This window comes from Eriocheir sinensis, chromosome 14 (genome assembly GCF_024679095.1).
Source record: "Eriocheir sinensis breed Jianghai 21 chromosome 14, ASM2467909v1, whole genome shotgun sequence".
Classification (NCBI taxonomy): Eukaryota; Metazoa; Arthropoda; class Malacostraca; order Decapoda; family Varunidae; genus Eriocheir; species Eriocheir sinensis.
In genome coordinates, this window is record NC_066522.1 from 5,933,048 (window position 1) to 5,955,981 (window position 22,934).

Sequence of the window (22,934 nt, forward strand, 5' to 3'; positions counted from 1 at the left end):
TCCTCCCCATATATCCACTTAGCCAAGTCTGACAAATCCAGAGTTTGGTTGGCTGTCAGAAGTAATCTCACAAAGTTCAGTGTACCCTCTTCTGGGTAGTTTTGTGGATGTAGTAGTTTTGTAATTTTCATCAACAAATAATGAAAGTTGAAATTCCAAATACTTCGGTCCTATTCCAAAAAAATTTCCTCAAGACAAGTTTTAGGCAAATAAATAAATGTCTGGGAAAATTGGAGCATATGGTAGTCTTAGGCTAGCTTAGCACAGGACCACTAAAATCAGGATGAAATGCTTTTGCAAATTATTATTGAAAGCATGTATGGGGGACTGTTTGGGATAGCTTCTTCTGGAGAGTTGCAGCACCTTTCAGCTTCATTCACTGAGTATACTCCAGTTATGCCAGCATAGCATATTGCAACAAGTAAAAGCAGGGCACATTTCAGTATGTATCAACATGGTACTCATTGCACTGGCCAGCTGATACTACCACTGAATATAACTTCCTGTGAGTGAGCCATTGGCCTGGCCAGTACTAACCTCAACCAGGTGGGTTACAGTGGCTTTTCAGAGCACAGGAGGCTACTTGAAGTAGTCCAAAGAGGATACTAGACCCAAATGGTTGAAATTTGCTTGATTTAAGTAAAGTCCAAATCTTGTCAGTGTTTCCTCAGTGTGATCTCTTCAAGCTTTTGCATCAATTTGTTTTATTTCACGAGCCAGAAGGATTCCACTTTCTTTTTGTGCATTTCTTTTTCAACATCTAGGCTGTATCTCTTTCAGATTATAGGCAGCCCACAAAATATGTATGTGAACGTCAGCATGTACTCTCTTTGGTATACTAAACAGTACGTATTTGGATATAAAACTTTGTCCTTATTCTTTTAAATAGCAGCATTTTTCATGTACGTCAACTGCAGAATTTTGTCATTTTCACTTTAGCTGATGGACACCTTTAGCCATTAGACAGTATAAAGTCTTGAAACACAGTGATTGGCATTTCTACCGATATCTTCATGAGTTTAATATGTATTATCTGAAACAGTGCACTTCAGATTTTATCTTCCTTAACAGTTTGTCATCATTTCAATATCCAAAGAAGACTTCTTTGCAGTCCTCTGTAAAAGTCTAGTCAGGCTTACAACATAACCAAGTTTTCTGTCATCTCAATTCAACATATGCTCATCAAAGTTCACTTTGTAATATTAATTCATGGGTTTCAACAGCCAGTTTCACTCCATCTTTGATACTGGTATTTTCTCCTGTAGTGCAGCAGTCACAGCCATGGGCGTCACTTCTTAGGGTGCTAACCAGGTTGCTGCATAAAGGCTCAGCCCAAAAAGAAGACACATAGCTATGGTGCCCTTGAAGGAATGGTGCTCAGTCTTGGGTGGGGCATCAGCAGCCTTGATGGTGGTGAAATTGAAAAAATCAGTAATAGTATGCCATGCTGATTATACTTACAGAAAATAAACTGTTCTACCTCTCCTTTCCTAATGTTTTCAACACACCTTCCACATTTATTCTCCCCCATACGGATTATCATGCACCTCTTCCATCTCTTGCTCTCCTGCACCTATTCACAGATGTTCCCTTGTGCACCACCCTCCCACTATAACCCATGTTACTTGAACAATACTTCTCCCATCCTCATTTTTCATACATCCCTCGCCTCCCTACACCTCTTTCCACTTTTACCCCCAAGCTTACCAAGTCATCCTCAGCTTGTATCCTGGCTGCCTGCTGCCCCTTGAGAAACATTTGTAGGTACATCTTCTGGTGCCGCAGATCAGCCTCGGCCAGCTCCTCCTTCAGCCTCATTACATCACGGTCCAGCTCACGCACCCGCTCCTGGCTTTGGTCGTACAGAGGCCGCAGCTCGAAGTACCTGTGGTCATGGATGAGGGCAGTGATGAGAACTGTGAGGATAATTTTCAAGTGTGATTGCTGATTGGGTGGCTTTTGTACATTAAGAGGAATGGAACATGATTATATATTCACTAAGTGTAAAAGACTCATTCTAGGAAAAGGGGTTACCAAAGCACGGGTAAGGAACACACTATGCAGCATAGTGATTGTGTGATCGCACCACTTGCTTACGGTAGGTGTAATAGGTAAAGTTGGGAGTGTATATACATTAAAGTTGTACGTGGTCATCCACCATGGACCTGTGCCAGGGCACAGGGCAAGTGTGAAATCCAGGTTACCAACCAGTGTATCCTCAGGCATTCATTTATCAGCCAGCCAGATGGGAGGTTAAAAGCTGGGTGAACCGCGGGTCGACTGTCTGAGCCAGAATTCGGACTAGCAGGCGTTCAACTAATTTTTGCAAACATGAATTCATGTCACATTCCTGACGATCTACAGCCACTCAGTGGCACTCACTTAAGGTTGGCGTCGCTCAGCTTGGACAGCAGCACCTCCACCCTGTCGTTGTGCTTCTCCTTCAGCTCGTGGTACTCCTCCATGTGGTTCCTCTTCAGCACCTCCTCCCGGTGAAGGTACTCCTCCCGCAGGCGCTCCTCGGCCACTTCCACCGCCACCCACGGGTCCAAGGCCTCTCCCACTCCTCTGCTGTTGCTTCTAGCCATGACTTCCGCCGCCACTTCCTCCTCGCCACGCTCACACTCCGCCTCGGCCTCCACCAACTCTTCCTCCGTCCGCAGCCCACGAGCTGAACCTCGGTTGGCTTCGGACGGATCCTGAAAAGAAACAAATGCCTGCTCTCTCTCTCTCTCTCTCACACACACACACACACACACACATTTCCAATGGAAAATGATACCCCTTTTCCTTCATCTTATTCCTACTTTTTCTCCTCTCCCTTCTCCTCCTCTACCTCCTCCTCCTCCTCTTCCTCATTATCATACAGTAATGGCCTTCCAGAGACAATTAAATTCGACAACAGACCAGGAAACTCGAGAGCGACGATGAAATAAAGAAACACGAAAAAGAAATTAGGTCTTCTTTTTCCTAAGACAAAAAAGTCTCTCTCTCTCTCTCTCTCTCTCTCTCTCTCTCTCTCTCTCTCTCTCTGTGTGTGTGTGTCCTGACCTCATTACTGACCCTGGATGAGAGGCTGGGGGAGGTCAGGTCGTCATAGTGCCCCGAGTCGGCCAGTGAGGAGCGGGTGAGGTCAACGGAGTCGGTAGTCGTCTCCGCCACCGAACCTCCTGCCGGGGACGCCGAGGGTGGGGGCTGGGGTGCCGCGGGGTCTGCAGCGCCTGAGGGAGGAGGAGGAGGAAGATAGAAAGGTGAAATTAGGTCGGTATTCTTCGACGCTTTCGCCTCTCACATCAACTATTTCCAAAGGCCGAAAAGGAAATTAATAGGGTTTTAATTAATGAGTGTTATTTCACAACCACATGGTACAGAAGAATAGTCAAACTGCCATCAGGGAAACGCTCAAAACCCCTACGAAAGCACTGTCAAATGTGTGACTGTGTGCGTGGGCGCCTTGGGGTCTCAGTAAGGCCCATTATTCTCAGACACACTCAAACTTTCTAAAAGCCACGAGGGAGATTATTTATTCTCATGAGTGATTTTCACATTCATGGTGCAGGAAAAGGCGGAAGAGTGGCAGCTGCAACGTTAGGAGGTGAGCAGATGATTGGGGCGTAGGGAGAGGAGTACGAGGGAGAGGAGGATCAACAGAAGCGAGTGTTTTAGAAGAATCGGCAGGTGGATGAGGGGAACAGGTCCGTGCCCATGGGGGTCGGGGGGGGGGGGATCGGACGACCCCCCAATCTGCCAAAAGGTCCACTTTCTGAGAAAGTTAAAACAAGAAACTGGGACGAAAATCCCCAGTTTTTCGTTTGGACAGCAGGAAAATGCACCCAGAAATGTAATTTTTCAAAACCCCTCCTCCCCAGCCGATTAGACTCGCTCGCCACTCACTCCTCTTCAAGTGGCTACAAAGGTTCACATTTAGTCGAAAAAAAAACTCCCCCCTTTTACATCTCTGGGTACGGCCTTGAGGAAGCAGATGAAATGGCAGCAGGTGGACGAATAGGATGAGGAAAAAAGGAGGAGAGAAGAGGAGGACTGGGTTGATGAATGAAGAAAAAATATGGTGAAAGATTTTAAAGCCAAACGAATAATGAATAAATACAACAAAATAAAACAAAACAGACAAAATAGACAAACAAAATCTTCAGCCTGCTTTAAATTGTTTTTCGAACAAGTTTTACTTTATGCCTTTTACTTTTCTTTTTCGTTTTTTCACTTAAAACTCGCCTGGACAGTTTTATCAACATTAATGCGAGAAAGTTGACATGAGTATTAAGGTGTGTGTGTGTGTGTGTGTGTGTGTGTGTGTGTGTGTGTGTGTGTGTGGGGGGGGGGGGGTGAGTGTGTGTGTGTGTGTGTGTTTGAATGTCGTCTTTATGAGTGGCTCCTCAAAATGAAAAATAAACTGATCAAACGAATATAACTGAATTTTTCCTTTGCTTAATTGCTTTCCTTACCTGCCTGACTAACGTATCTATTTGTGTCTCTCTGTTTACTTGCATCCTCTCCACGTGCATCAATCTATCCACCCACCTACCCACCTACCTGAATCTATCCACCCACTTACCCAGCTACCTACCTACCTGAATCTCGTATCTATATTTTTTTTCTAGTTTTATAAATCTTTGGTAATCTATATTATATGTAGAGGAAGAAGTTCATGGGGAAGACAGAAAAAAGAACGAAGGAAGTATAGAGATGTAGAGGTGGTTCAGCAGGAGAAAGAAACCAGAGTAATGGAGAGATGGAGAAAACAACAACTGTCGGGACCCAGAAAACGAACAAACAAGAGGAATGACCATAACAGCACAGGCAAACATCTGACAGGACAAACACTGACAAGGAGGGTAACATATATAACAGTGTAAACATCTGATAGGACAAAGACTAACAAGGAGGGTAACAACGAGGGTAACGGAAAACAGATACCCAGACCCAGATACAGAAAACAAATACCCAGTAGGCGGGGTCAGAAAGTGTGGATGACCATTCAAAAGACTTTAAACATGTCACGTGCGGTGTGACTACATGCTATAAGCGAATAACTGAACAGAGAAGTCACTGTGGGAGTGTCTTAAGAGTGAATCACGAATAGCAGGAGAAGTAAACAATACAACATGATGAGCGAGCCAATGGTTGTTGACAGGAAGTATTGGCTACTGGTTATGTAAAAAATTAAGGCGTGTCAAGGATGTAGTTCCACCTCAAGCAAAGAAAAATGTGACCTAGAAATCAGTGGTATGGGCAGACCGAGCCTTGATCTCGCTTCAAGCAGAGCTGTTCACTCATTCAGCTGAGAATGGCTGTTGTGATCTTAATCGTGAGTAGAAATACGAGAATCTATGGGAAACCGACTGTATTGTCCTGCAGATTATATAGTAGGAGATGTGTAATAGGATCGTGTGTGGGACAGGATTGTGATTATTTTATTGCGATGTAAAGCAAAGGTAAAACCACTGGGTGTGGTATAATTTGGTGCTTCCGTGAATTGTAGTAGATTATACTATAGGAATGTGTTATTAGGATTTGTGAGGAGATTACATATTTATTGTGATGTAAGCAGAGAGATACAAACCACTGCTTGTGGAATGACGAGTGTTATTATTATTGGCAACAATTGAGCACATATTGTAGTATTATGTTTACGACATGCCGTTTGTCATATGTTGTATTCATTGCTGAATATGCCATAGTGTTATGATCGTCTGAGCATAGAATATTGCGTAAGGCAATTACTTTAATTTAATTTTAAATATATGTATATTTTCTTTTTCCCTTGTTTATCCCCGAACACCAGTCTCCAATAACAACTTAAGCCGGAGCACGCTACCAGGGATACGAGACAGTGAAATCATTTATGGAGTGATTAATGAGTGATAAAAGAGGTTTTAATACAAGTTGATGCAAATAAATAAAAGATACAAATACAAGAAAAGGAGGGTCCAAAACAACAACAACAACAACAACGACAACGACAACAACAACAACAACAACAACAACAACAACAACAACAGACAACGAGGAATAGAAGAATGGGGAAAGGAGGAGAAGGAAAAACAGAAGGAGAGAGAGAGAGAGAGAGAGAGAGAGAGAGAGAGAGAGAGAGAGAGAGAGAGAGAGAGAGAGAGAGAGAGAGAGAGAGAGAGAGAGAGAGAGAGAGAGAGAGAGAGAGAGAGAGAGAGAGAGAGAAAGGGTTAGTATGATATGAAAGAATGATGGTGAGGAAGGGAAGAAGGAGAGGGAGGAAGGGAGCGATAAGAAACAAAGAAAAGTGATGTATATCGAAGTGAAGATGAATGACAGAACAGACAGAGATGACGGAGAAGGAAATAAATAAAGGGATGGTGAAGAAGAAAGTTGAGAGAAGAGGAGGGAAGGGGAGACAGGGGGAGGGAGGGATGGCTGGAGGAGGAGGAGGAGGAGGAGTGGGGGGTTGATAGTGGTGAAAAAATAAATAATGAGAGTGCCAGAGGGGACACGAATAAAGAGGAGAATGATAAACAGGAGGAAGGGACAAGGTGCGATAATGAGAGAGGGAAGGAAGAATAATGAGGAAATCTGTAAATGGTGGAAAATGAGAATAGGAACGACCCCGCCAATCTATCTATCTATCTATCCATCCACGTTCACACTTTCAACTATCGTATGTAGTATATGTATGTATGTATGTATGTATGTGTGTATTATCCGTGAAAATAAAACTTGTAATATATGAGTCAAAGTGAGACGAGATGCTGCAGATGGCATGGCAATGATAGAAGGGGAAGGATTCATGTAGTAAAGAGAATGTACCCGAATGCTAATGCCGGGAGGAGCAGACAAGTAGCGGAGAGGGATAAATGACAGGGATGAAGAGAAGGATGCTGCGCGCCTGGGAAAAATTCTGTGATGGAGGAGGAAAGGAAGATTGGGGAGGAGTAAGAGGAGTGAGGAGGAGAGGAAAGAGGAAAGGGATGGATGAAAGAGGAATAGTGGATGCAAGGGAACAGTCGAGTAGTTGAAAATAAATATGAGTGAGAAAGAGGAAAGATAAAGGGGATGGATGAATTAAAAAGGAATAGTAAATAAGAAGTACAGACGACTGATTGAAAAGGGAGAGGGGTGAGGAAGGGAGAAAAGATTAAAAGGATAAATACATGAAAAAAAAACTAGTGGATACAAGAGAGCATACGACTAATTGAAATAGAGAGGAGAGATAAGAGGAATCGGTGAATGAAACAGGAAAATTGAATACATATAGAATAAAGTATTGGCTTGCTTTCTCTAACTCTTCCCGTGACTTCTGGCATCTAGCCAAAAACATCTCCTCCAACTTCACTTCTTCATCTTTCCCTCCACTCCTCAGTCCTGACGGCAACACTGCCGTCTCATCTATCTCTAAGGCTGAACTCTTCTCTCAAACTTTTTCTAAAAACTCCACTCTGGACGATTCTGGGCATATTCCTCCTACTCATCCCCCCTCTGACTCCTTTATGCCTGTTATAAAGATTCTTCAAAATGATGTTTTCTATGCCCTCTCTGGCCTCAATCCTCAGAAGGCTTATGGACCTGATGGAGTGCCTCCTATTGTCCTTAAAAACTGTGCCTCCGTGCTGTCACCCTGCCTGGTCAAACTCTTTCGCCTCTGCCTGTCAACATCTACCTTTCCTTCTTGCTGGAAGTATGCCTTCATACAGCCTGTACCTAAGAAGGGTGACCGCTCCAATCCCTCAAACTACCGTCCTATTGCTTTACTTTCTTGTCTATCTAAAGCTTTTGAATCAATCCTTAACCGGAAGATTCAAAAGCAGCTGTCCACTTCTGAACTTCTATCTGATCGCCACTATGGGTTCCGCATGGTGCGTTCTACGGGTGATCTCCTAACCTTCTTAACTGACTCTTGGTCATCCTCTCTTAGCCGTTTCGGTGAAACTTTTGCTATTGCGCTGGACATATCAAAAGCTTTTGATAGGGTCTGGCACAAATCTTTGCTTTCAAAACTACCCTCCTACGGTTTCTATCCTTCTCTCTGTACCTTTATCTCCAGTTTCCTTTCTGACCGTTCTATTTCTGCCGTGGTAGACGGTCACTGTTCTTCTCCTAAATCTATTAACAGTGGTGTCCCACAGGGTTCTGTCCTATCTCCCACTCTTTTTCTGTTGTTCATTGAAGATCTTCTTTCCAAAACGAACTGTCCTATCCATTCCTACGCCGATGATTCCACTCTGCATTATTCAACTTCTTTTAATAGAAGACCCCCGCTTCAGGAACTTAACGACTCAAGGCTGGAGGCTGCAGAACGCTTAGCCTCAGACCTTACTATTATTTCCGATTGGGGCAAGAAGAACCTGGTGTCCTTCAACGCCTCAAAACACAGTTTCTCCACCTATCCACTCGACACAATCTTCCAAACAACTATCCCTATTCTTTGACAACACCCAGCTATCACCTTCCTCAACACTAAACATTCTCAGTCTATCCTTAACTCAAAATCTCAACTGGAAACTTCATATCTCATCTCTTACTAAATCAGCTTCCTCGAGGCTGGGCGTTTTGTACCGTCGCCGCCAGTTCTTCTCCCTGCACAGTTGCTGTCCATATACAGGGGCCTTGTCCGCCCTCGTATGGAGTATGCATCTCATGTGTGGGGGCTCCACTACACAGCTCTTCTGGACAGAGTGGAGGCTAAGGCTCTTCGTCTCATCAGCTCTCCTCCTCATACTGATAGTCTTCTACCTCTTAAATTCCGCCGCAATGTTGCCTCTCTTTCTATCTTCTATCGATATTTCCACGCTGACTGCTCTTCTGAACTTGCTAACTGCATGCCCCCTCCCGCGGCCCCGCTGCACTCGACTTTCTACTCATGCTCATCCCTACTGTCAAACCCCTTATGCAAGAGTTAACCAGCATCTTCACTCTTTCATCCCTCACGCTGGTAAACTCTGGAACAATCTTCCTTCATCTGCATTTCCTCCTGCCTACGACTTAAACTCTTTCAAGAGGAGGGTATCAGGACACCTCTCCTCCCGAAACTGACCTATCTTTCGGCCACCTCTTTGGATTCTTTTTAGGAGCAGTGAGTAGCGGGCTTTTTTTTTTATTAATGTTTGCTTTTTGTGTGCCCTTGAACTGTCTCCTTTGCTGTAAAAAAAAAAAAAAAAAAAAAAAAAAACGACTGATTGGAAATAGTGAATACATGGGAACATAAGACTGATAAAAGAAGGAAGAGGAGGAAGGGATGAGAGATGGATGGATGAAAAAAAGCAAACAATAATAAACATAACAGAACTGACAACTAACTGAAACTCTTCTTAAGAAATAAACCAAAAATAAACTACTTTAATTCCATCTTGACAGCCTCAGTTCGACATAACACCACGGTGGACTTTTTGTCAGAGCGATGCTGAGGTCACTGCGGGTCCTATAGGCTCCAGGGTGTGACAGTAAACTTATTCGGGATCTTTACTCATCTGCCTTTGGACCCATGGAGGTAATACGGGATAATAAGGGTAATAAGTTTGGACCCATATTCTTAAACATTTCTGGGCTTACACTCGCATTTGGTAAGGCTTTCGTAGTTTGTTGGCATGTCCATGGATAGTTTTTCGAGTTTAGTGATAGTTAGACAAGGCTTCTGCCCCGTCAATGTGAAAAACACTTATGGGAATCCGACTAATCTCCTTTGTGGTCTTACTGAATTTTGCTTTGAGTTTAGTGATAATTTGACAAAGCCTCTGCCCCGTCAATGTGAAAAAAACACTCTTGAGAACCCGACTAATCTCCTTTGTGGTCTTACTGAATATTTGCTTTGAGAACCGAAAGCGTTTGAAAATACAGGTCTCTGAATTAGGAGCCTCTCGCAGTCAGAATTTAGTGGCGACCCAGTAAGTAGCCTCTCACGAACTCAGCCCTGTGTTGCGGTTCGAACTAGAAGATTGTACCCTTACTTCGAAACCCTGCTCAAGTCAATACACCTCACACTACCTATAACTTATTTACAGAAAAGAAAGCAGCGAAAGGGTACAAAAAAGGAGGGAAAAAAAAACACTCGCTGGCGCTACTCCTGCAAAAAGCGTATAGCGAGAATCCCCCAAAAGTGAGGCTCAGAACGTTTGGAGTGGCGTCTTGATACTCACCAGCGTTCATATTCTCCATGAGTCTCCTCAGCTCCGGCTCGCTCCCCTCCGACGGTGTGCCCGAGGTGGTGGTCTTGGGCGTGGCCAGCGTGTGGGTGGAGGCGGCGGCAGGTGCGACAGACACGCCCTCACCTTTACCGGCACTCTGCGGGGAGGAAGGAAAGTGGGTACGTGAAGCGGTGTGGTGGAGGGACGAGGTGGAGGGGTGGAGGGGTGGAAGGGGGGAAAGGGGAGTGGATAGGTGAAGAGGTGTGGGGGTGGGTGGGAAGGGGTGGAGGGATGGATATATGTATGAGGGGAGGAAGGAAGGAAAGGGGAGTGAGAGAGGAAAAAAGGAAGGGGGGGGGAAAGGGGAATGAATAAGGAAAAGGGGGAATGATGGAGGGGTGGATGTGTTTGAGGGGAGGGAGAGAGGAAAGGGGAGTTTATGAGAGGAAAAAGGGCGAAAAGAGGGGTGGAGAGAGAGAGAGAGAGAGAGAGAGAGAGAGAGAGAGAGAGAGTGGGAAGTGACAGAAAAATGAGGCATCCTAAGGCTATATAAATACTATCTCCACCCAACGTCTCTCTCTCTCTCTCTCTCTCTCTCTGGCAAACATCTTTCTTACTTGCTTCATCTCTATATTTTTCTTATTTTAGTAGATTTTGCGCTTCGTTTTTATTATTCATGTATTCTTTATTTGTCTCTGATGTTTTCTCTTCCTCCTCCATGCGCTGTTTCCTCCATTCCTATTTCCTCCTCCTCCTCCTCCATCTCCTTCTCCTCTTCCTACTTCTTCTTCCTCTATTCCCATTTTCCTGTCATCCCCTTCCTCCTCTCCTCTTCCTAATTCTCTTCCTTTCTTCTACCTTTTTTTCGAATATTACGTTGGTTGCTAAGGTTACAAGTCATCTAATTATATTCACAGTCTCTCTCTCTCTCTCTCTCTCTCTCTCTCTCTCTCTCTCTCTCTCTCTCTCTCCATTTCCTCTTTCTTCTCCTCTTCCTTTATAATTTCTCTCCGTTTTTTCGAATATTACGTAAATTTACTACAGTTGCTACAAGGCATTTATATATATTTTCACAAAGCTTCACATTCTCTCTCTCTCTCTCTCTCTCTCTCTCTCTCTCTCTCTCTCTCTCTCTCTCTCTCTCTCTCTCTCTCTCTCTCTCTCTCTCTCTCTCTCTCTCTCTCTCTCTAACACACACACACACACACTCCATTAGTCCTTCGCCCAACTCCTCCTCCTCCTCCTCGTCTTTCCTCTCTTAACAACTTCAACTTACCTTCCCTCCACTTCCGCCCCTCGCGCCATCCTCCTCGTCCTCGTCCTCCTCCCACTGCGGACCTCGAGCCTTCAACAGCCTTAGTTCAACGAGTTCGCGGGTCAGACGAGCTATTTCAGTGTCCCTCTGCTGCACCTCTCGCCGCGCCTCGGACAACTGCGCCTGTTGGGTGAAGGGTATGAGAAGTTAGGCGATGAGGAGGTGGGGCTGCGTGGCGATAAGGAGGTTAAAGGTAAAGTTTGGGGGGATATGCTGTTGCTGCCCGTGGTCTCTGTGCTCATCGAAGTCACATTGGCGAGGGTATAGTTGTAGGTAGTTGGGAGGTGTCTGCGTGTGGGAAGGGAGTAATAGGTTGTAATGGGTGTCAATAAGTACATGGAAGTTAGGTTGGAATGGGTATAGTTTGGGTTTGTAGTGGCATTAAGGGAAGTATTGGGAGAGGTTAATGTAGAGTGAAGAGTAAAATCAATAGTAGGAGAGTAGAGATGGAATTACAAATGAGCAGGATGGCGGAGAGGTGAACAGAAGATAGACAGATATAGATAGATGGATAAAGAAAGAACAAACGTCGTGGCAATACAGTTTTTCTTTATAAATGCGTTGTAAAAATTATCTTCTGAATTGCAAGAAGTAACACACAGATTGATTATGTATTTCACTAGATTTTTTGTGATGTTTTTGTGCCCGGGTTGATACGAAACTGCAAAAATTCGGCTCCCAAAGGTCACTTCTAAAATTAGGGACCAACTAGTGAATATTTCAGGACCTGTGTGTATGGACGTGTGTGTGTGTGTGTGTGTGTGTGTGTGTGTGTCCGTCCGTCCGTCCGTCAATCAGTCTGTCTGTCTTCGTCTTCGTCTTTCTTTTTGTGTCTGTCTGCTTGTCTTTGTGTATGTCTGTCTGTCTGTGTCCTTGCGCTCTCTCTCTCTCTCTCTCTCTCTCTCTCTCTCTCTCTCTCTCTCTCTCTCTCTCTCTCTCTCTCCTACCCCCATGTACGAAATTGGCTTAAAAGAAATCCCATAGAGGCGACCTTGAACTAGAGAGAGCCTTGTACGTAGAAGACTGTGCTATACTCTCTCTCTCTCTCTCTCTCTCTCTCTCTCTCTCTCTCTCTCTCTCTCTCTCTCTCTCTCTCTCTCTCTCTCTCTCTCTCTCTCTCTGACAACAGTAAATTCAAAGGTCTGATTGCAACACTGAACAACAACAAAAAAAATAAATAAATAAACGTTCTTTGACTGTATTCTTATTTTTTTATCTTTTGCCTGTTCCTCTCTCTCTCTCTCTCTCTCTCTCTCTCTCTCTCTCTCTCTCTCTCTCTCTCTCTCTCTCTCTCTCTCTCTCTCTCTCTCTCTCTCTCTCTCTCTCTCTCTCTCTCGCACAACTTTCCCTTGCACACTCACATAACTTCGCCTGAAATTCTTTGCCTCACAGTTCACGCACTAACAACCTTCCTCCTTCCTCCTCCTCCTCCTCCTCTTGCTTCCTCCTCCAACCATCTCTTACTTCTCCCTCCCCTTCTCCTTCTACCCCTCCACCTCCTCTTTGTAACTTTTATTTTCTCTAAGCTTTCTCCTTCCTCCTGTTTTTCCTTCTCCGCGTCATCCAATCTTCTCCTGCTTCTCCTTCTCCTTTTCCTCCTTCTCTGTTATTTTTTCCCTTCTCCTCCTCCTCCTCCTGATTCAACCTTCTCTTATTTCTCCTTCCCCTTCCCCCTCTACCTCTTCTCCAACCTCCTCCTTCTAGTCCTTACCTCTTCGCATTTTTCACTATCCTTCCTCCTTCCTCCTTTTCTTCCTTCTCCTCCTCCTCATCCAATTTTCTTCTACTTCTCCTTCTATTATTCTTTCTCCTTGTTGCTTTTCTCACTTCCCTTCCGTGGGTGTTCATTATCTACCTCTCTCCATCTCTCTTTTTCTTTCCCCATCTCATTCCGCTTCTCTCCTCTTTTCCCGTCTGCAAATAAGTAACGTCATTCTTCTCTCTCTCTCTCACACTCTCTCTCTCGCTAAAAATGCAGTATTCGTTGTAACCTCCCCTTGACGACTATTGTTCTCTCTCTCTCTCTCTCTCTCTCTCTCTCTCTCTCTCTCTCTCTCTCTCTCTCTCTCTCTCTCTCTCTCTCTCTCTCTCTCTCTCTCTCATACCATTAAACACATTCGTAAAAAGGAGCGGAAATAAAGAAAAATCATAATTACATCAATACAGACCAAGCAAAAGGGAGAGGGAGAGCTTTGTGCGTGTGTGCGTGAGTGTGCGTGTGTTGACAGAGAAGGGGCGGGGTGGGGAGAACGGGGGGAGGGGGGGGGGAAGGAGGGTACGATGGGCTCTGCAGCTTGCGCCAAAATTCTACAGCAATCAAAAGTTTCCCCAGCGCGGCCCAGCAAGGAGGGGCCCTAATAGGAGGGTGCTCGGCTCGCGCGGCCTGCTTTATCCATCACTATTATTATTATTATTTTCTTTGGTCCTGCCTTTGAGAAGTGTGAATGTGATGATGGTGGTGGTAGTAGACGTGGCAGTGGTGGTGGGTGTAGAAGTGGTATTGCAGAAGTAGGAGCATGGGTGGTAGTAGTCGTTGTCGTAGTAGTAGTAGTAGTAGTAGTAGTAGTAGTAGTAGTAGTAGTAGTAGTAGTAGTAGTAGTAGTTTAGAAGTAGTAATAGCGATAGTAATAATGATAATAATGCTAGAATTTCTTGCAATAATACACAATGATCAAAATCTAGCTACATTATTTTCACAACTCGAGACCTGAAACCTACTACATACTTTGTGAACGTGAAAATAAACAAAGAGTAGGCATAATAAACAGGAAACGCAGGAGTGTAAATCATTCTGTACCTTTTCCATTCAATCACCGAGAAATACTACGCTTTTGAGAAATACAGAAAAAAACAACACTCCTCTGAAATGTACACACAAACGCTACACTATAAACACACACACACACACACACACACACACACACACACACACAGGCACTGCACTTCACACGTCCATGCAAACGCGATAGGTTACATACACACACACGCACACACACACACACACACACACATACACACATACACACAAACACGCACACGCACACGCACACACACACACACACACACACACACACACACACACCACTGAACGTGTAAATCCGTATCCACAGTTCACAAGAGGATTTACTAAGGCTGGAGGCAAGAGAGATTTTTCCGCTCTTCCAGGTTTTCCCGGTTTAAAGTTTTCCAGCGCTTGCTTTATTCTTTCCGCCATTTCTTTACTTTGCTTTAACGCCGCAATAACACTTTCGTACCACTAACACGAGATAACACCGTGCAGAAGAGCGTGGATACATCCTAAACGTTTTTCAATTTTAGTGTTGATTGTTAATGGGGGGCACCTTAAGGGGACGCCCACGTGACTCATGACATGGTTTCAAGTCGACTGATCCTTGAATAAATAAGAAAGGGGGAGAAGAGGGAAGAGGAAGCCAAAGGGGAGAGAGAAAATGATGATCAAGATATGTATATACTAAAGGGGTGAAGAAAATTATGAAAGGAGAGAACAGAGAAAGGCAAAACGGAGAAAGGAAAAAAAAATATGAATGCTAGAATGGGAAAGGCAGCTGCGTGGAGGCTTGCCCGGGTTGACCGTCTGGGGTGTCAGTGGAGAGTTAGTGGGTGAGTGAAGTAATGCTCCCCGCGTTAGTTCGTTAGTTGACTGTGTAATTTCGGCACCGAGCAAAGCCATTAGTAAGTCAATTCGCTATTCGTCGTCTGCTTTATAAACGAAAGCAGACATACAGAGGATAATAGAGCTAACAGTAGGTTCTTGGAGGTGTGTTGGGGAAAGGTAAGGAAGTTGTATCAGAAGCTTATTCACTAGAGATCGACCTCGAGAGATTTTTTTTACCTCACCGTATTTGTATCGGTTCTCTATTTCGAAAGTAAGGGTCATAGTCTTCAACAATTCGGCGGCCAAGCACACGCATTTAACATGGCTTTCGTAGGAGTTTGGGCATTTTCACGAGGGGTAGTTTTATGACCCTGGTGATAGTTTGTCAAAGCTTCTGTATACCATGACGTGAAAATAAATCATTCGTGAGAACCCGAATAACCCTCAGACGGCGGTGGAACTCTATAGAGACGGTCCAAAATTCAGTCAGTCAGTTTTGTTTGGCAGAAATATAACAACACTCCCAGATTGCGGTAGAGTCCATATATAGACGATAGTTAAAACACCTCTTGTGCGGCGTAACTATATTTATGCTACGGTCCTAAGCTCGGCAGTGACTGTATAGAGAAGATTCATTCTGAGGGAGCTACTCTTCAAATACTGCCGCCGTCTGAGGGTTAATCTCCTTTTCAGTCTTTGGAAATAGTTGAGGTGAGTGGCGGAAGCGCTGAGCATACCGAGCCAAGCTTCAAATATTTGCTACCACTGATAATAACGGAAATAAATTAAGCTTCCCCGCTCTTTTTGTTGGCATGATGAATCAACTCATCAGCGAGACTTAACCACCACATCCTCCTTTCAGGTACAATTTAGTATATGATTCAGAGTTCATTCAAATAATTGCTCGCTGATTACTTGATTGTTTAATTTAGGCTGAATAAGACCAATAAACCTACACCTTTTTAACTATAAGGTCAATGTGGTCTGTGGTTTGTAGTCTATGGTTTGCATTTGCATGATTTCGTTTGATTTAGATATACAAAGACCAGTGATCCTACACCTTTTTCGTTATAAGGTCTGTGGTCTATAGTCTATGGTCTGTATATTTGCTTGATTTCGTTTGATTTAGGTTTAACAAGGCCAATGATCCTACACATATATAATTATAAGGTCTCTGGGGTCTGCGGTCTATAGTCTATGGACCGTACATGCTCGATTTCGATTGATTTAAATTTAATGATCTGCACATTTTGAACAGTAAGGTGTATGAGGTCTGTGGTCTGTATTTAATCATATATCAACATCAATGCTATTCACTTCCGTTTCTTTGCAATTTCGGACTACGGTTAATATGAATCCTTGTTTTGGTAAATATGAAGATTCACTACGCGCCTCCAATATTGGCCCCACGAGAATAATAACCTTTCCAAGGTCTCACATACTGCAGCCCCCCGACCCCCTGGTTAGGAGGAGGGTCGAGAGGGGCGAAGCCCCTCCGTTAGAGGATAGGTTATGTAAAGTTCGGTTGGAGTAGTTTAAATATGCTCCCCCACCCCAAAACCCTGATTTCCCACGGGTCCCCCAAGATCGTTAGGGGAAAGGGATTAGGCCTTTTTCTTTGAAGTACTTGCACCTTCTTATTATGGTTGAGGGACAAGTATTACGTCCCTTAACTATAATATGGAGACGTAATATCGTATTTTGGAGGCGCGGAGTCAATCTCCACAATTACCTTTGGTTTCGTTTAGGTTCCAACAGCCAAGCTAACTTTTTTTTAGGCAATGGGATCTACGCGATGTTTGATTCGTAATACATATCAACGCCATTATATTCCGTTTCTCTACCCTTAAGATTTACAATGGTTAAGAATTCCTTTGCCCGACACACAAAGGTTCATATTCTAAATTAAAGGTATCGGGCTCCCCATTACGACCATTTTCAAAGGCCACAGGGAAGATTACCAGGGTTTTCTTGAGCGATTGTATTTTCCGTTCAAGGTGCAGAAGTCGAGTAAAACTATCACTAGGATCCCCAAACAGTCCACGATAATCACACCAACTTCTACGAGAGGCTTTTCAAACAGGCGAATTGAGGTGGGGAGACGTTTAAGTGCACGGGATACAGTTGGCTATAGTCTGTTCACTTAAGTCCGACCCAAGCTGACAACATAAACCTAAGCGTGCTTGCAAGCTGAGTGCTGATTGGCTACTGCTATGGCTTCCAAGTTTTCTTTAACCTCTGTTTGTGTTTATCCCACGCAGCACTTTTTTGCTAATCTGCACTGTGCTTACGAACACGCCTAGGTTTATGTTGTCAGCTTGGGTCAGACTTAAGTGAACAGACTATACCACTACTACTACTACTACTATTACAGACTATAGCGGCATCCAACGCTGATATATGAGAGGCAGACAGACCAAGACTCGTATTCTCAAACGCTTCTGGCTCTTGTTACTACTATTTTTAAAGGCCCTAGAGAAGATAAAACAGATTCTCATAAGTGTTTTCTTCATTCATCAGGAGCAGTAAGTAGCGGGCTTTTTTTTTTCATTATTGTTTTTTTTTAAGCCCTTGCACTGTCTCCTCTGCTGTAAAAAAAAAAAAAAATTAATGGCACAGAAACCTTGGAGATCTACCGCCAGGGAATTGAAACCATCCATGAAAATCCCAATAACTTCTACTAGAGCTCTTTTAACTAGATTTACTAAGGTGTCGAAACGTTTGAGGATATTATACAATGGACCAATAACTGCACTCTCCATCTATTACCATATAAACACAGCGCAGCGTGTATATACAAGGGACGCTGCTTGATCGTAAGGGGAGTCAAGTGGCAGAAGTATTTTACGGAGCTTTAACCCGTCCGCTGCGATTGGCACGGATTTCGCCTTCACTGGTAGCCTAGTAACATATTCTCCCGGGTCTTTCTGTGCCTCTGTGGTGGGTAGTGGAGTGTTTCCCATGTGGTATTGGTATGCTGGATTTCCCCTCCCAAGATGCATGACCTCACATTTTTCTTCACTAAATTGGAGCAGCCACTTTTTGTTCCACTCCTGTAGCTTGGTGTTGTATTCTTGTAGGAAATCCGCATCCAATGGGCTAACTGTTCTGTATCGTGTTAGTGAATCTACTGTTATTTATTTGACTTCAGTGCTGGATCAAATTTTACGAGACCTTATTACGAATTCTACTATGCTGTTTCTGTGGTCAGTTAACGATCAAACAAAGCAGTGACACGTGGGTAACTTGTTATGTAAGTGTGTGTGCGTGTGTGTGAGGGAAATTTCCTGTGTTGGTGATGGTGGTGGTGGTGGTGTGAAACGCAGATAAACACGAGGCCTGCACGACAGTCACCCACCCGCACCGCCGCTTCCACCACCTCTCATCCGTCCATCCTGTCGACACCACCACCGCCACCATCATCACCATCGCCACCTCCGTCACTATCACCACCACCACCATCATCACCATCGCTACCTCCGTCACTATCACCACCACCACCATCATCACCATCACCACCTCCGTCACTATCACCACCACCACCATCACCATCACCACCTCCGTCACTATCACCACCACTATCACCACCACCACCACCACCATCATCACCATCATCATCGTCACCTCCATCACCACCACATATCTAGCATTACTTATAAGATCAATATTCCTCTCATTAAATTTTCCTTCCTCTCTTTTCAATTCTTTTTCTTTCTTACATTTATTTACATATTTTATTAACCAGCTTTTCTGGCGTAATACAATACATTTGCTGAGGTGGCGCCATTCATTGTGCTGTGGTGGTGGTAAGTGTGTGTGCGCGCGTGTGTGTGTGTGTGTGTGTGTGTGTGTGTGTGTATCGCCGCGCACGACTAGCCTACACGTCCTTGGATCTGTCGGAAGGCTGACTCGCAAAAAACTATTATTCCCCTCCACATTTTTTTCCGTTTTCTCTTATGACGGACGCGATGATCCGGGGAAGTTACCCTCGTCTTTTTTCTCTCCTTAACGATAGCCATAAAATCCTCAGCGTTAACATTGAGAAACAAGTAAAAGTCATATACATTATAAAATGTCAGCAAACTTAAATAAATCGATGCAGGGCTATTATTAACCCGGTAGCAGCGGGGATCATGTTTCTTAATGGTCCCTCTAAGCGAGAAAAATGAGAAAAAATCATCACTCACGCAAACCATTTCAAAATATATATCAACGCATTTGTGATCAGTTTATGCATCATCTATTTTGGGGGGTTTATATCATGGCAAAAATGTGGCCCGTCGTTGCTACATACGTAAACGGTAAAGCCACAAATTTGGCCCGTCGCTGCTACACGGTTAAATTCACTTCTATGCTCACTTAAACAAAACGTCAGATCTCCAACCATTCTCAATTCGCTATGTAGTCCAACGGTTTTACTTCCTTATTTTTCAGTGACATCTCGTGCTTGTGTCAGATGAAAGGAGGGAGAGGAGGAGGAGAGGGAGAGGAGGAAGAGAGAGGAGGAGGGAGAGGAGAAAGAGAGGAGTAGGAGGAGGAGGGAAAGGAAAAAGAAGGGAGAAGAGGAGATGGAGGAGAAAGAGGAAAGAAAGGAGAGGATAAAGAATACAAGGGGAGGGATCAGAAAAGAAAAAAAACGAAGGGAAGAAGGGAAAGAATAACGGGAAAGGGGAAGACGGAGAGGAAAAAAACAGAGGTGGAGGATGAAGGAAGGGACAAGCAGATAAAGTGGAAGAAAGTGGTTGAGGGAATAAAGGGGGGAAAGAATGGTAACGAGAAAAGGAATAATGAAAGGGGAAGAGAAAAGGGAAGAAAAGCGGAAGGAGGAAGGGAAGCAGGGGAAAGAGAAATGAGAAGGGAAGAGAGAATGGGAAATAGGGAAAGAGAAGCGGAAGAAGGGTAGGAAGAAGGGCGGAATAGAAGGGAGGAGAAAGACAAAGAGAAGGGGAATGGAAAGTGGGAAAATGAATGAAAGGGAAAGAGAAACGGATAGAAGAGAAAAAGGAGGATGAAGAGAAGGGGAAGAGGGGCGAAAGAGAAAACAGAAAGAAGAGGAAAGCTAAAAGGTGATGAAAGGGAGAGAGAAAATGAAGTAGAAAAATAAACGGGAAAAAAGGAAGTAGAAGGGAGAGAGAGAAAGGATAATTTGGCGAAGAAAAGAAGAAAGAAGAGAGGGCGAGCGAATGGAAGAGAAAGAGGATATGAAGGAAGAGGAGAAGAGGGCAGAAGGGGATAAAGAAAAGAGGATAGGAGAGGGGAAAAAGAAAGGAAGAAAAGAGAAACTGTAACAGGAGGAAAAAGATGGCGAAATAGAAAGGGAACAAAGGGCAAAGAGAAAAAGAAGAGAAGGGGAAGAAAGGGGCAAGAGATTGAAGAAAGGATTGAAAGGAATGAAGAAAGGAAAGTAAGGAATGAAGAAAAGGGGAGAAGGAAGGGAGGAAGGGGACAAAAAAAGAAAAAAAAGGAGGTGAAAGAGAAACGGGGAGGGCAATGAGAAGGGAAAGAAGGGGGAAAAGAGAAGGGAAAGAGGAGGGGAAAAGAGAAGGGGGAAAGAAAGGCAAGTAGGAAGGTCGTGTGTTGGTTTTGTACCGTTCGTGTTGCGGTTCTTTATGTGTGTGTTAGTGAAGTCGTAAGAAACTCGTCACCAGCTAACTACCTTTCACTTCGTCCACTCCTCCTCCTCCTCCTCGCCCTCCTCCTCCTCTCCTCCTCCATGTTGTTTTAAGATGGTACTCTCCTCTTCCTTCTTTTTACTCTTTCCCTCCTATTCTTTTTTCCTTTTCTTCCTGCGCCTCTTAACCCCCTTCCTCCTCCTCCTCTTCCTTTTCCTCCTCCTCCTCCTCCTCCTCCTCCATGTTGTTTTAAGATGGTGCTCTCCTCTTCCTCCTTTTTACTCCTCCGCTCCTATTTTTTTTCCCTTCTCCTCCCGCGCATTTTAACACCCTTCCTCCTCCTCCTCCTCCTCCACTTCGTTTACATCTCTACCGTCTCTGTTTCTTTTTCTAATTCTTGTATATTTAACATTCATGCCACTTCTCTCTTCTCTTTCCTCTATCTTTTATTCGTTTTCTTATTTCTTCTTCTCCTCCTCCTCCTCTTAGTTTTTTTCCATCATATCTTTTTCTACTTCTGCTTTTCTTAAACTTCCTCCTGCTCCTCTTAACGCTTCTCTTCTTCCTCCCCCTCTTCCTCCTCCTCCTCCTCCTCCTTGGCCTGGTCTTCCTCTTCCTCCTCCTCCTCCTCAAAGCTGTCACACTCCAACTGGTCCTATCTTATCCTTCCTGTCACCTGGTTGCAGTATTTTCTTTACACCACGACAGCAGATCCCCCCCCAGTCATCCCCGCATCTCTCTCTCTCTCTCCCCCTCTTTCTCTGACAGGCACGAAATCTCCCCTCTTCCTTCTCTACCTCCTCTTCCTCTTCCTCCTCCTCCTCCTCCTCCCTCTCACATAACATCTGTCACGTGCAGACCAAATCACCTACACAGCGCTCTCTCTCTCTCTCTCTCTCTCTCTCTCTCTCTCTCTCTCTCTCTCTCTCTCTCTCTCCTCCATTTAAACTTTGGTAATAATCAGTTTTCGTTCGAAGCATTAAACATTTTCCTTTATTTACTTTTCTTTCTTCACTTTCTTTGTTTTATTTTTTTTTACGTTTTTACTTTTCTTTTTTACTTTGATCTATTTTGAATTTTCTGGGTTTTCTTCCTCTTTATATTATTTTTTCCCCCTCTCCAGACTCCGCCATTTTTGTCACCTGTTTCATTCCTTCTTTACTGCCTCCGAAGTTTGCTCGTTCTCCCTCGTTTCTAAATTCTTCTCTCCTCTTTACCGGCGTCCCTTATTTAATTTTCTCGATGGCAGCCGCGTCTTTTAATAATATTTTTCTTTTTTTCACACAGTTCAAGTATTCCCGCTACAATACACTTATTTCGCATTTACTTGTATTTTTCCTTTGATCCATTAATTCTACAGTATCTCGAAATCGCAATAGTTATCACAAGCATCATAATATTTTTACGGCTCTTTAAATTAAATTCCTGAGTCCTCCAGAGTCCAGACTATCAATCATTTATTTATTCAGTTTATTTCGCATTTATCTGTAGTTTTTCCTTTATATATTAATTTTACAGCATATCACTATCAAAATAATTATCACCAGCATCTAATTTTACAGCTCATCATTTCTCTATAACCTTCCATCACTTTTTTTTTTACATCAAAGGAGACAGCACAAGGGCACAAACAAAAGGAAGCAATAAAAAAGCCCGCTACTCGTTGCTCCTGTAAAGAATCCTAAGAGGTTGGCGAAAGAGCAGTCAATTTTCTACAAAGCATCATCGTCCTCTATTCCCTACCTTTCAATTTTCACACCTTATTCCATTTCTATAATTTGCGGCTTCACTTACCAACAACTTTTCTTCCATCATCCTTTACTTCCCAATATCCATTTTTATCTCCATTTTACGTTACAGTTCTCATCATTCCAGATTCATAAAAAAGTTACATCTTTCTTATCACTTCTTATCACGTCTAATTTCCCCTTCGACCTTCCCGTCCCGGCAGCTTTCCCTTTCCCTTCACTCACCTTTAACTCCCGGATCCGTCGCGCCGCCCGCTGCGTAGGTGTCAGGTACTGCTCGGGGTCGTGTTCGTGGTTGTGGCGGCAGTGGAGGACGTACTTCAGGCTCCTCACGCCCCTGGAGCTTCCAACGCCGCCCTGCCCTTGGTGCCGGTGGGTGAGCGCCGCGTCGCAGCTCACCGCCGAAGACACGGAACCGAAGCTCTTCACGGAGTCGGCGTCGTCTACTTCGTTGGAATCTGGCGACCTTGATGGCGTGTCTGGCTGCGACGCCTGTGTGGGAGGAGGTGGTGGTGGTCATGAGAGGGCTTGAGT

The 22,934-nt window shown here is 44.1% G+C and overlaps 1 protein-coding gene across 8 annotated transcripts in view; it reads right to left on the reverse strand.

Annotated features, from left to right (window-relative positions):
* LOC126998362 (protein quick-to-court-like) overlaps nt 1-22,934 on the reverse strand; it is a 103,776-nt gene that overhangs the window by 12,162 nt on the left and 68,680 nt on the right. For 7 of the 8 annotated variants that reach the window (XM_050859890.1, XM_050859889.1, XM_050859887.1 and 4 more), the window contains 6 exons: nt 22,626-22,892; nt 11,386-11,547; nt 10,122-10,266; nt 3,052-3,221; nt 2,383-2,699; nt 1,708-1,885 (listed from right to left, as the gene is read on the reverse strand). In XM_050859890.1, the coding sequence (XP_050715847.1) occupies nt 1,708-1,885; nt 2,383-2,699; nt 3,052-3,221; nt 10,122-10,266; nt 11,386-11,547; nt 22,626-22,892 (1,239 nt within the window). The remainder of the gene's footprint in view (nt 1-1,707; nt 1,886-2,382; nt 2,700-3,051; nt 3,222-10,121; nt 10,267-11,385; nt 11,548-22,625; nt 22,893-22,934) is intronic. The other variant, XM_050859885.1, reaches the window with a different exon arrangement.